The sequence below is a fragment of the Bos mutus genome, chromosome 13 (assembly GCF_027580195.1).
Source record: "Bos mutus isolate GX-2022 chromosome 13, NWIPB_WYAK_1.1, whole genome shotgun sequence".
Classification (NCBI taxonomy): Eukaryota; Metazoa; Chordata; class Mammalia; order Artiodactyla; family Bovidae; genus Bos; species Bos mutus.
In genome coordinates, this window is record NC_091629.1 from 1,171,341 (window position 1) to 1,184,086 (window position 12,746).

The 12,746-nt window shown below is 39.3% G+C and overlaps 1 protein-coding gene across 4 annotated transcripts in view; it reads left to right on the forward strand.

Moving 5' to 3' along the window:
- Nucleotides 1-12,746, forward strand: part of USP6NL (USP6 N-terminal like) — a 139,633-nt gene that overhangs the window by 14,519 nt on the left and 112,368 nt on the right. For all 4 annotated transcript variants that reach the window (XM_070380892.1, XM_070380893.1, XM_070380894.1 and 1 more), the window contains exon 2: nucleotides 1,201-1,287. In XM_070380892.1, the coding sequence (XP_070236993.1) occupies nucleotides 1,284-1,287 (4 nt within the window). In that variant the 5' untranslated portion in view covers nucleotides 1,201-1,283. The remainder of the gene's footprint in view (nucleotides 1-1,200; nucleotides 1,288-12,746) is intronic.

Genomic DNA, 12,746 nt, shown 5'->3' on the forward strand with positions numbered 1-12,746 from the left:
GAAACAGAAACAGATTACTATTGTGCTGTTTTCTTAATTGACTTAGAAAGGTATCACCCTTCCTTGTGATCCTGAGAGGTAGCTAATCAGTTTATGAGGGCAGCTCCCTGAGCACAAGTGTAAATTTGGTATCGAATCTGATATTATCTGGTTTGTGGAATTTCATCCATTAGGTTCAGGGAGACACTTGTGCACCCGTGGTAATGTTTAAATGTTCCTTTGTGCCTCATTTTCTTTAATATATTATCAAAAAGGAAAGTGAAGTTGCTCCGTTGTGTCTGACCCTTTGCGACACCATGGACTGTAGCATACAGGGCTCCTCCATCCATGGGATTTTCCAGGCAAGGATACTGGAATGGGTTGCCATTTCCTTCTCCAGAGGATCTTCCTGACCCAGAGATCGAACCCGGGTCTCCCTCATTGCAAGCAGATGCTTTACCATCTGAGCCACCAGGGAAGCCATATTATCAAGGGAGGAAGATTTATGATTATATGCTAACAAAGGGTTAACTTTGTATTTAAAAGTAATACAGGGTGATGCATTAAGTTTTACTCAACTGAAAAGAACCAAATACAGAATTTTGTATGTAGGGTTTATAAAAGTACACTTTAAAAATATATACAGAAAATTCCTGGAAAGGAGACATGCCACAAATGACTGGGTAGATGTAGTGGCATTGTACTATTGAGATAATTTTTTCTTTCTACTTAGCTGTTTCCAATTTTTTAAAACAATGAAGCTCTATTACTTTATAATGAAGAAAAGGCCCATTATTAGAGAAAGTATAGCAGTAACTTTGGTAACTTTTATTTGATGGTGTGTATAAATCATTTATGTGCAGTAAAAAACATTCAGCAGGTGTAATGTGTTTAATTTACCCAAAATGGGGTGCTTTCTTCCTCTGACTTATTTATGTGGTGATGGAGGGAACTGAAAACAGATTAATAAGTTTCTGTGGCAACAACTTTATACATATTATTTGCTTTTGGGGTAACTTCTTACAGAAAAAGGAAAATATGAACAGAATCATGATGTTCCAAAGATTGGTAATTTTTTTACATTTAGATGATGTCAGGGTCTTTGTTTTTGTTTTTTTGAAAATAGTAAATTTTTGTAAGTAAATTATTTTTATTTTCTTTTAGAAAATTTTAAATACTGACCTTTAGAAAATATGATTTCTTTCTCTGTTTTCTTCCCAGGACATGTATTCCTCTGAGCAACACTGGACAGCAGATTTGGGTGTAGCGCCGGATCGGGACCACATACAGAGACATCTCCAGTCATGGGTAAGTGTCCTAGGCAAATTGGAGTTACGTCACTTCATCAGTGATTGAATATTGTGGTGTGGGTAAGTGTCCTAGGCAAATTGGAGTTACGTCACTTCATCAGTGATTGAATATTGCGGTGTGGCCCAATAACGTGCCTTTGTCTCTGTTTAAAAGAAGGTGGTCCTGTGTGGTGGTTGGTTTATTCTAAGAAGTTAGATGTGAGGATCTCTTTGTCATTAGCTTCTTGGCTGGCTTAGTTTACCATCTAAACTTTACTATTGACTATTCATTGGAAAGTGACTCTTTAGAAAAATGAAGAGGGAAGATGGCAATCGACCATAATTAGCAGAGATTTTATTATGTGACATTTAATCATTGGGTAACATGGGTTAATGTTATTTAATCAAAGCTATATCAGTGTCTTTGGATCAAGGAACCAAGTCTATCTTATAGACTTATCTTTTGAAATAGATTTTATCTTCTCAGTTGTAAGGGGATAGTATATATAATATTTCCTGTCATTCCTTTCTACTTCTGTTCATGAACAGGAGAACTAGACTTTACTATTTTAATTGTTTACTTCTAGAGAGTGAGGAAAGAATTAAGATTTTATCTTGATTGGGATCCTATGACTGTTGTGTACTTTTAGAGTACAGCCTTTTTGGTAAGGGAAACTGGGATGAAGTTAATATTTTCTTATTAGAATATAATAGCACAGAGTTTAAAATTTTTCATGTACTGATTATATTAACCTCGATAGGAATACAGTAGCTTTTCTCATCAATTTGAATAATCAGGCAAAAGTTGATAAGTGAAAGTGAAGCTGTTGTTATTGTGAGATCTTTGAGTAGTTTCTACTAAAAGTAATACTGCAAGCTGTGGTCTTGGGTTTTGGAGACTTTTCAGTGGGTTACTTTTTTGGTTGTGTGCTTTGAATAAATAAGGAGAGTTGCCAGATGAGTTCAAATACAGATTAAGAAAGAAGCAGCTTTTGTTATTTCAGCTCCATTCATGTGAAATTTGGTGAGAATGTTTCTCTCTTGTAGAGTGCCAACTCTAGTAAAGATGGTAGTATGAGCTCATGAACACTAAGAGCATTTTAACTTAAGAAATGCTTACTTTTTTTGAAATTTAAATTTTGTTCTACTTTGTAATCTTAGTGGTCTAGTAGTGTCACTTACAGATGGCAAGTTCTTTGAGGACAAATGCCCAGGTGTCTTTCATTTTTGAGTCTTGGAGTCTGACACGGCTGTCCCGCAAAACTCAGAGCCCTGTGAGCCTGAAGGTAGAGGGAGGGGTGGCTTACTAGGCGTCTGATGATGAGTACTGGAACCACAAACATTTTTATTTATAAATTACAATGGTTATACTTCATCTGCAAGATTTTTAATCGGTTCTTTTTTATATCCACTAGTTCATTTCTCATTTCTGCTTGTTTGTGTTTAAAATGTTTTCACTTCTCTTGTTATTTATCTCTTTGAAGGTCTTTAACATGTTTATTTTAGTCTTTTTCAGGTCGTTTGATGATTTGTTTTGTCTGCAGTGAATTTATGTTCTGGTTGTTGATATTATTGGTGTCGACATCATGTTCTGTAATTTTGCAGGCACGGGAGTTTTCTTGTGATGGGAGTTTTCTTTTTCCTGTCTCTTTCTCTCTCTGGTTTCCCCTGCTGGTCTGGCAGTTTTGCCCTTGTCTCTGCCTGGCTTTAGAGTTCCCAGATCAGAATTAGGTCTTGTGTTAGTGGACCAGGCCCCGGCCCCGGTGACGTTGGGGATATCACAGATTTGGTCACTGGGTCAGCTGGCAAGAGGTCAGCCGTTTCCTAGGCTGTGGCCTCAGTGCAGTTAGCAGAAATCTTTTCGATCTAGTTCCCTAAAGAAGGCAGAGCGCCACCCCAGTGCCTGGTTTTCAGCAAAGTGCCTGCTGCTGACCCTAGTTCACTTGGAGCCCTTGCTACCCGATCCGATCAACTCATGTTAATCCCTGAGAGCCCACTGCCTGCCTGCTGCCTTTTCCTGTCTGGGGCCCAGAGCCCGGCAGACATTCTGGCCTCGCCTAGGCTCACACTTTGTGTTCCTGTGAGATTTCTGATCCGTGGAGATGTTTAACTTGTTAGGGGCATAGGTAATGTCCTTTTGGTCATTTGTCTTTATATTTTATCAGTGATTTCTCAGTGTTTGTTGTGAAAACAGGGAGCTGCAAAGCATGAACAATGCCATTGGGGGTTTAACCACTGGGATTATAATGAAGTCTCATATCCTTACATCACATTTAAAATTAAAAAAAAAAATCAATTTCTGTTCAGTTCCCTGGATCCTAGAGCTCCTCTCCACCATCCATGCACCCCTTCACTCGCTGGGGAGCCCCAGGGTGCTGCTCCTCCAGAGCACGCTGCCTGCCTCAGTCTTGCAGCTGATCTCCTCCAGGAAAATCACTGGCCTGTTCACTCCAGTCTTTATCTAATCTGTAAACTCCTTCAGGGTAAAGACTTATTCCTGCTGCTGCTACTGCTAAGTCGCTTCAGAGCCCACCAGGCTCCCCCATCCCTGGGAATCTCCAGGCAAGAACACTGGAGTGGGTTGCCATTTCCTTCTCCAATGCATGAAAGTGAAAAGTGAAAGTGAAGTTGCTCAGTCGTGTCCGACTCTTAGCGACCCCATGGGCTGCAGCCTACCATGCTCCTCTGTCTGTGGGAATTTTCCAGGCAAGAGTACTGGAGTGGGTTGCCATTGCCTTCTCCGAGCTAAGCTTAGTTCCTGGCACTCAGTAGATGCTCAATAAATAGTGCATGGATTTGAGTGTTCCTGTGTGACCCCCTTACTGTGTGATAACTGTTGCATGTGTTATTGTTCTTAGGTGAAGTTTGAGCTGCTCCCATGAAGAGTGTGTGTGTGTGTTAATAGGATAAAGCGTTCCAAGTAGGGGAGCACTGTGAGAAAGACGTGAGGGTTTGACCACAGGAGGGTGTTACTGAGTGGTTGAACATTCTGGAGTATAGAGCTGGGGAAGAGCTTGTGAGAGGTAAAGCTGGTGTAGATGAAATCAGGGTCCATGGTGAACACATTTCAGGAGGTTTGGACTTGGGTTATAGTGCCCAGCTTAGAACTGTTGAGGGACCTCAGTGAGGGGGACTACTTAAGATTTCATTCTGGAAAAATTCCTCTGACAAAGAGACATTTTTGTTAGATATAAATTAAAAAGATGGGTCACAGGCAGTGTTTGCCTTTCCTAGTTTTGTTCTTAGTTTTCAGCTCTTTCCTTGCTCCCTTGGAAATAACGCTTTGAGTCTCTGTTTCTTGCCAACTTGATTTTCTCTAGCAATGGCAATCATTCTTGAGTGGATGATGGGGACCATGGGTTAGGGAATGTTGTCATGGTCTTTGCTGTGCTGCAGCTCCCAGGGGCTTGTCAGTTTTCATAAAGGTGGGAGGGGACTGAGTAAATCAGAGTTTCTGTTTCTGAAACAAACATTGGAGAAGATACGGTAAAATATGGCACAGGTTAAGAAATAGGAAGATACGTCATTAAAATCTAGATAGGATTTCCAAACCTAGATTTGGATGAGATTGTTGGGTAACTAGAAATTTTGTCAGTGTTTCTCTAGAGATTACAAGAACTGGGTACTTGTATGTGCCTCTGTAGCGTTTCCTAGCCCTTTGCATGTCATGAACCGTGTAGGACCTGGCCGTGGCTGTACGGCATGTGGGATCAACTGATGCAGACGTTGGGGTCTTGGAGGCAGCCAGCTCTGACACCTCAGGCCAGGCCCAGAGATCAGGTTCTGTATATCCTGACACATGAATTGGGAGGCCCCAACTGTAAGACCTAAAGAATTTGTTAAATGCTTTAAGATGTTTTTTGGCTTTTATTCTAGATTTTTATATATTCTGTCAAGTTCTGAGGCTGAATATGTATCTTGTGAAATATGTTGTGCTGCTGTGATGTGCATTTCATTGTGAATTGTTAGCTTTTTACAGTTGACAAAAAGCCTTTTGATTTTTCAGTACTTAAATTGGTCTTAATTTTCTATATTTGCCATATTTAGCAATGTTTAGCATTTTCACTTTGATGCATTGGAGAAGGCAATGGCAACCCACTCCAGTGTTCTTGCCTGGAGAATCCCAGGGACTGGGGAGCCTGATAGGCTGCTGTCCATGGGGTCGCACAGAGTCGAAGCAGCAGCAACATTTATCAGATTTATTAAACATTTTATTTTATCAGATGATGTCAAAAATGAAATAAAGCTGTTATATTTAAAGTCTGGCTGTAATTTAAAATGGATATTTTAGATCTTTGATGGAGATTGTAACAGTAAGAGTAGTTTGTGTAAAGAGCAGTGCTTAATAATTTCTAGATGATTATTTTGATTAAATTTTTTTTTAAAAAGCCAAAATAGCAACAAAAACCAAAAGTGATAACTTAGGATACTACTTATTTTTCTTTTCCCAAGTTTTAAGTTAAAAAGATGAAGTTTATCCAGTCTATTTTAAATTTTTAAATCTTTACTTCTGCATTTATTTCACTTTATTTGGAAAAGTTTTGCTCTGTAAGTAATTGCATGACATGTTTCCTAAGAGAGTCTTTTTGGATGTTGACTGGGCAATCCAGGAATGAGTCTATTGTGTTGGAGGTGTTTGATTCTGCCCTTTGGCCTAATTGGTGGAGTGAGTTTTTTGAGTCAGTTCTGAATATGAAATATTTCTCTTTTATATGAAGAAAAGGTAATGGTGGTGAATAATTTGGGATGTAGTGTATTTGTGTCTTTCTAGTAAGAGGAACAAATATCATCATTCATTGGAGCACAGACTGAGAGACAATGCTGAGGTGAAGACTTGGTTTAACATTCACGAGAGCAGATAATGCTATAACTGTTGAGTAGGTTACTAAACCCCTGAGTGGTAGCATAAAGATTCTTCTGAGTTTTATTAAATAGAAAAAATCATGCAGCAAGTAAGATAAGACTTTTCTTAAGTATTGTCTTCTCTCTACAACAATAGTCTATCTGGAATATATGTCCTATCTTATGGAATAGCTTTGTACCACAGAAGATAAAGAAAAGAAAATTTAAGTTGAACTGCATTTTAAATACTGACATAGCTGCATTTAACAAAATCTTGAGAGAAATCTCTTTGAAAAGAATGCTAATTTCAGAAAATAGGATTTGATTTTTACAGTTTCTTGAATCCACTTTATTAGAACTGATGTACTGGTTTGAAAATTTCATACATAAACTTATCTAAAATGAATTTCTATATGAAAATATTATAGGTGTGACTTTTAGTATTTTTCATTTATCAAAAGATAAGTCAAATAGACATTTTCTGTTAAAGGAATTGGAGCCTGTGAATGTATATGATGGATGTCATTGTATGGTTGTCCTCTCATTTCTCAGATGTGTGAAATTTGTATTAAATTTCTCTAGCCTCTGTCTTTCTCCCTCAAAACTGATCTAAAGTGGTATTTTGGTGTTACCTTTTTTCCCCTTTTTTGTAGATAGAAAAGTGATTATGAAATAATTCTTTCTAGCCTCTCTTTAAAGCCGTGGGCTGAGAGGGTCAAGAATAGAGTGGAAAGATTTCCCCAGGTTCCCTTACCCTCTTCCCTGATTCCCATTTTAAGCACTGAGCCATAGTTAGTTTTTTAAAACAGGAAATGTTGCATATGTTTCTGTCATGATTGTGGTCCAGAAGTTAGGAAGCCAAATGGGATTGGATACTTCTTTCTTTTTTTATTTAACTAAATTAATTAATTTTTGGCTGTGCTTGTTCTTTGTTTTGCACAGGGTTTTCCCTAGTGGGGGCTGCTCTTCGTTGCCGTGTGCAGGCTTCTCATTGTGGTGGCTTCTCCTGCTGAGGAGCACAGGCTCTAGGGCGTGGACTTCAGTGGTGGTGGGTCCCGGACTGCAGAGCACAGGCTCAGCAGTTGTGGCGCACAGGCTTAGTTGCTCTGTGACTTGTGGGATCTTCCTAGACCAGGGATCAAACCTGTGTCTCCTGCGTTGGCGGGCGCATTCTTTACCTCTGAGCCACCAGGGAAGCCTGTGAACACTTCTTATATGAGTTATCTCTTATTCAAGTTCAGAGATGGTGGTCATTGTATAGGCAGATGGTAGTAGAGTGCTGTTTTCCCCACTAAGTTCAGAAGCTGACTTCTGCTGGCATTACCCAGGTACCCATGGAGCTACAACAGTTTTCTTTGCACTTACACTTTTGGAGCGGTCAGGTGTTAAGCTTTAAACAATGGAATGTAGAAACATTACAGTTAAACACTAGTGTGCACTCGTATACATCTTATATTAAATTGTGGGGCATTTGGAATCGCAATGCCTTTTAAAAGTGCTATTGCCTATTTTGGATTCTAGAAGAATAGGATAGAATGGAGTTTATTGGATGCATGGTAAAAGCTTTTAACCCTGTAAAGTCCTGTGTTTGATCTCACTGGTTAACCTCGTTACGTTCTAGTACATCCAAAGTAGAACAAAATATGTTTGCTTGACTATAACTTAAAAAAGTTCGAAAAGCGAAAGTGTATTAAGTTTTTTGTAAATAGTTGATCTCTTCTATTTTCCCTTCATGACTTTCTGCTATTTCCTTATGTGATATGTAGATACAGCTCAAGTGGGAAGTGTTATGTGTCAGGAAAGGAGGAACTAGGTATTATCAGTGTTGGAAGAACTCTGCAAACTTGTTTGTGACAATTATGGCACAACAGAATTTGAATTTCCAACTTGCTTGAATTTATTGAGCTGCATTCTCGTGGACAGTAATGACCTCTAGGTTTTCAGTGCTGTCCTTCTTAAGTTATTTTTTTCTGTCTAAGTGTGTATCTGTTCTCAGCAGGTGAAATTCTATCCCTCCTTCCCACCTGGTCCAACTTTATTTTTCCCATGGGATCAATTCTGTATTTTATTTTTAAGTATCTGAATGTGTGTTATTAAAAAATACATGTTACTGATTTTGGAACCATTTGAGAATAGGTTGCCTATGTCATGCTCCATTTTGTATTTCAGTAAGTAGTCCTGAAGAGGAAGGCTCTCATAACGTGACCACAGTAAAACTGCTTTAATAGATTGTGTTTATCTGGTCTACAGACCACACCTCATCGTTTACAGTTTCCCCAGTAATTGCGGCACTTCTGTCTCTCCAGTGCAGGGTCCAGCTGAGTGTCATTCACACCTTGCATTTAGTGTCTGGTGTCTTCAGTCTCCTCTAATCTGGAAGGTTCCTCAGATGTTCTTTATCTCACAGGATGTTGTGTTCTACACAATGCAGGCCACTTCTTTCACAGAGCGTCCCTCAGGTTAGGACTATCTGAGGCTCCTCTGCCAGGATCCACCCTGGCCTGTGTGACAGGTTTGGGGGCATTCCTCAGGAAGTTCTGGAAGGGACAGGGGGACTGTGTAGTGATCGCTCCATTTCCTTCCCATTTGGTTCTTTGGCAGAAAATTTTCCCATTTTTTCTTTAATTGAAATAGAGTTCAAATATCTTCCATAAGAACAGGATTTATCGTTCTGCTTTGCAAGTTTCTATTTTGCTTAATTATGAAGGTTTCGAAAAATGGCAATAAAATATTTTCTAGAATGTGAGATGACCTTGAAAGGAGATAACATTTGGCTTTTATCAAGAGAAATTCCTTTCTGTATGATTTCTGTTTTGAATTACATTGACAGAAATCTCAAGATGCTCTTGAACAGGTACTGTGAAATAAGGTATAGCAGTGTTAAATTTAGTGTTTTTTTTAATAACAGTAAACCAGCTGCAGCTCTTCATCTATTAATTGAATTTGCTTCACTAAAGATTAGCCCTTCCCATAACCTGATGCTTCTTTGTCCTAATAAATTTTCTTTAGCTAAAATAGAATAAATGAACATACTAAGGCTCCAATTCCCATTCGGTTTTAGAGATTTATGGGTTACATTAAATTTAATGTGAAATGTCAGAATACTTACCATCTATAGTTATAACTCTTAAAAGTTTAATAATTGAAAGGTATATTGGAAGCTAGAAAATTGATGGACTATTGCAAAAGTATAAGAGGTTCAAAACTTGTTTTTAGACAACACTGAGACAGGTGATATAAATTAATTTCTTAAAATGTTTTAGGAGTTGTGTTTGAGTCTGATTTTAAAACAGATTTTAAGGAAGAGAATCCATGACTTGGAATAAGTATTAATAATGCTTTTGTTTAGTACAACAAGTATTAGTGAGCACCTCCCCGTGCACTGCTGCTGTGTTGGTCTTTGGGGATTTATTAATAGACAAGGACAAGACCAGCATCTCATGGAGCCCTTAACTAGTGGGGAAGACGGACAGCCCAGTGCTGGGAGTGCAGACAGGAGATGTAGGTGTCTGCAGGAGCCAGGAGCCTCTCCCTGGGGAGCACAGGAAGCCCACCCTGGGGAAATCATCTTCCAGCTGAGGCTGGCTAAGTGGAGAGCAAGGGGGAGAGGGTTTTAAACAGAAGAAACGGCAGGCGTAAAGATCTGTAGTTGAGAGACTAGGAAATGGAGGTGAATTCAGCATTTGTAGAAATAGGTGTTTGGAAGGGATTAAAGTTGGCAACTTTAGTTTAGATGAACACTCTCCCGTTGCCTCCATTTTGTACTTAATTTTACCTAATCTCATCTAAACGACTCTGTTTTCTTCATCTTCACTAATTCCCTTTCACTGTTGTTGTTTTAAAGTATAACCATAACATTAAAATAAGTCCATTTGGAAAGGAGAGAAAGTCTTTGGTAACCCCATTCATTTGCTTTTTTGCATGACCCTCTGGTATTGTCTCGCTATATATATTTTGATATAATTGGGTTCATAGTGTATATGCACTTTTATGTTTGGATTTCTAACACTGATTTTAGTTACCATATTTCCATAATAGTTTTTATAATTAGAATTCATAATTTTATTCCTTAAAGGTAACAATGCATAGTAACTTGTTTATTTTATTTTTTTTTTTTTTTAAGATGGTTCATTTAAAGAAAGGTTTGCAAAATGAATATATTTGGTGATTTTGCCCTATTTCTTTAAAAAAAGCCTATAACTCCTTAGGCTAGATTTATAATACTGAAATATTTTTGCTTAAATCTTCCTGTCTTTCTTAAAAAATGACATCAATTTATAGTGACCCTGGTAATTGATATACAGAATATCAGTTTCACCATCACTAGTAGGTGACTTAGTAGGCTCAAAACAACATAAAGTTGCTTTCAGTTGCATATTTGATTTTTAGACAGGAAAACTTAAAAAAAATTGTGATAAAATATCCAAAATGCAAAATGCCATCTTAACTGCTTTTAAGAGTACAGTTCAGTTGTTGTTCAGTCATTCAGTCGTGTCTGATTCTTTACTACCCCCATGGACTGCAGCATGTCAGGCTTCCTTGTCCTTTACCATCTCCCAGAGCTTGCTCAAACTCACGGCCACTGAATTGGTGGTGGCATCCAACCATCTTGTCCTCTCTCATTCTCCTTGTTCTTCTCTTCTTACATTCAGTCTTTCCCAGCATCAGGGTCTTTTCTAATGAGTTGGCTCTTTGAATCAGGTGGCCAAAGTATTGGAGTTTCAGCTTCAATATCAGTCCTTCCAATGAACACCCAGGACTGATTTCCTTTAGGATGGACTGGTTGGATCTCCTTGAAGTTCAAGGGACTCTCAAGAGACTTCTCCAACACCACAGTTCAAAAGCATCAGTTCTTTGATCCTCAGCCTCCTTTATGGTTCAATTCTCACATCCATACATGACTGTTGGAAAAAACATGGCCTTGACTGTACGAACCTTTGTTGGCAAAGTAATGTCTCGGCTTTTTAATATGCTTTCTAGGGTCATCAGAGAAGGCAATGGCACCCCACTCCAGTACTCTTGCCTGGAAACTCCCTTGGATGGAGGAGCCTGGTAGGCTGCAGTCCTTGTGGTCGCTAAGAATCGGACACAACTGAGCGACTTCACTTTCACTTTTCCTTTCATGCATTGGAGAAGGAAATGGCAACCCACTCCAGTGTTCTTGCCTGGAGAATCCCAGGGACGGGGGAGCCTGGTGGGCTGCCGTCTATGGGGTGGCACAGAGTCAGCCATGACTGAAGCGACTTAATAGCAGCAGCAGCAGCAGGTTGGTCATAGCTTTTCTTCCAGGGAGCAAGCATTTTTTAATTTTGTGACTGTAGTCACCGTCTGCAGTGATTTTGGAGCCCAAGAAAATAAAAGTCTCTCACTATTTCCATTGTTTCTCCATCTATTTGTCATGAAGTGATGGGACTAGATGCCATGATCTTCGTTTTTTGAATGTTGAGCTTTAAGCCAGCTTTTTTTTTTTTAAGCCAGCTTTTTCACTCTCCCCTTTCACCTTCATCAAAAGGCTCTTTAGTTCTTCTTTGCTTTCTGCTATAATGGTGGTATCATCGCATATCTGAGGTTATTGATATTTCTTCAGTATCTGGCAATCTTGATTCCAGCTTGTGCTTCATCCAGCCCTGCATTTTGCATGATATACTCTGCATATAAATTAAATAAGTAGGATGACAATATACAGCCTTGACATACTCCTTTCCCAATTTTGAACCAGTCCGTTGTTCCATGTTCTACCTGCATACAGCTTTCTCAAGTAAGGTGGTCTGGTATTCTCATCTCTTTAAGAATTTTCCAGTTTGTTGTAATCCACATAACCAAAGGCTTTGGCATAGTCAATAAAGCAGAAGTAGATGTTTTTCTGGAACTCTCTTGATTTTTTGATGATCCAATGGGCGTTGGCAATTTGATCTCTGGTTCCTCTGCCTTTTCTAAATCCAGCTTGAGCATCTGGAATTTCTCAATTCATGTTCTGTTGAAGCCTAGCTTGTAGAGTTTTGAGCATTACTTTGCTAGCATAGTGTTGAATATATTCACATTATAGTGCAACCAATCTCTAGAACTCTGTGTCTTGCAAAACTGAAACTCTGTGTTCATCAAACAGCTTCATGTTCCCCTCCCCTGCTCCCTTAGCAACCACCATTCTACTTTCTGTCCCTATGAATATGACTGCTCTGGGTACCTCTTGTTGGAGGGAGCAAATAGTATTTGTCTTTTTGTGACTGGCTTATTTCGATTAGCATACTGTCCTCAAAGTTTCATCCCTATGGTAGCATGTATCAGAATTTCATTACTTTTTAAGGCTGAATAATATTCCACTGTGTGGATTACATTTTGTTTATCTGTTCATCTGTTGATGGAAGGAGAAGGCAATGGCACCCCACTCCAGTACTCTTGCCTGTAAAATCCCATGGGCGGAGGGGCCTGGTGGGCTGCAGTCCATGGGGTTGCTAAGAGTTGGACAAAACTCAGCGACTTCACTTTCACTTTTCACTTTCCTGCATTGGAGAAGGCAATGGCAACCCACTCCAGTGTTCTTGCCTGGAGAATCCCAGGGACGGGGGAGCCTCATGGGCTGCTGTCTATGGGGTCGAACAGAGTTGGACACGACTGAAGTGACTTAGCAGCAGCAGC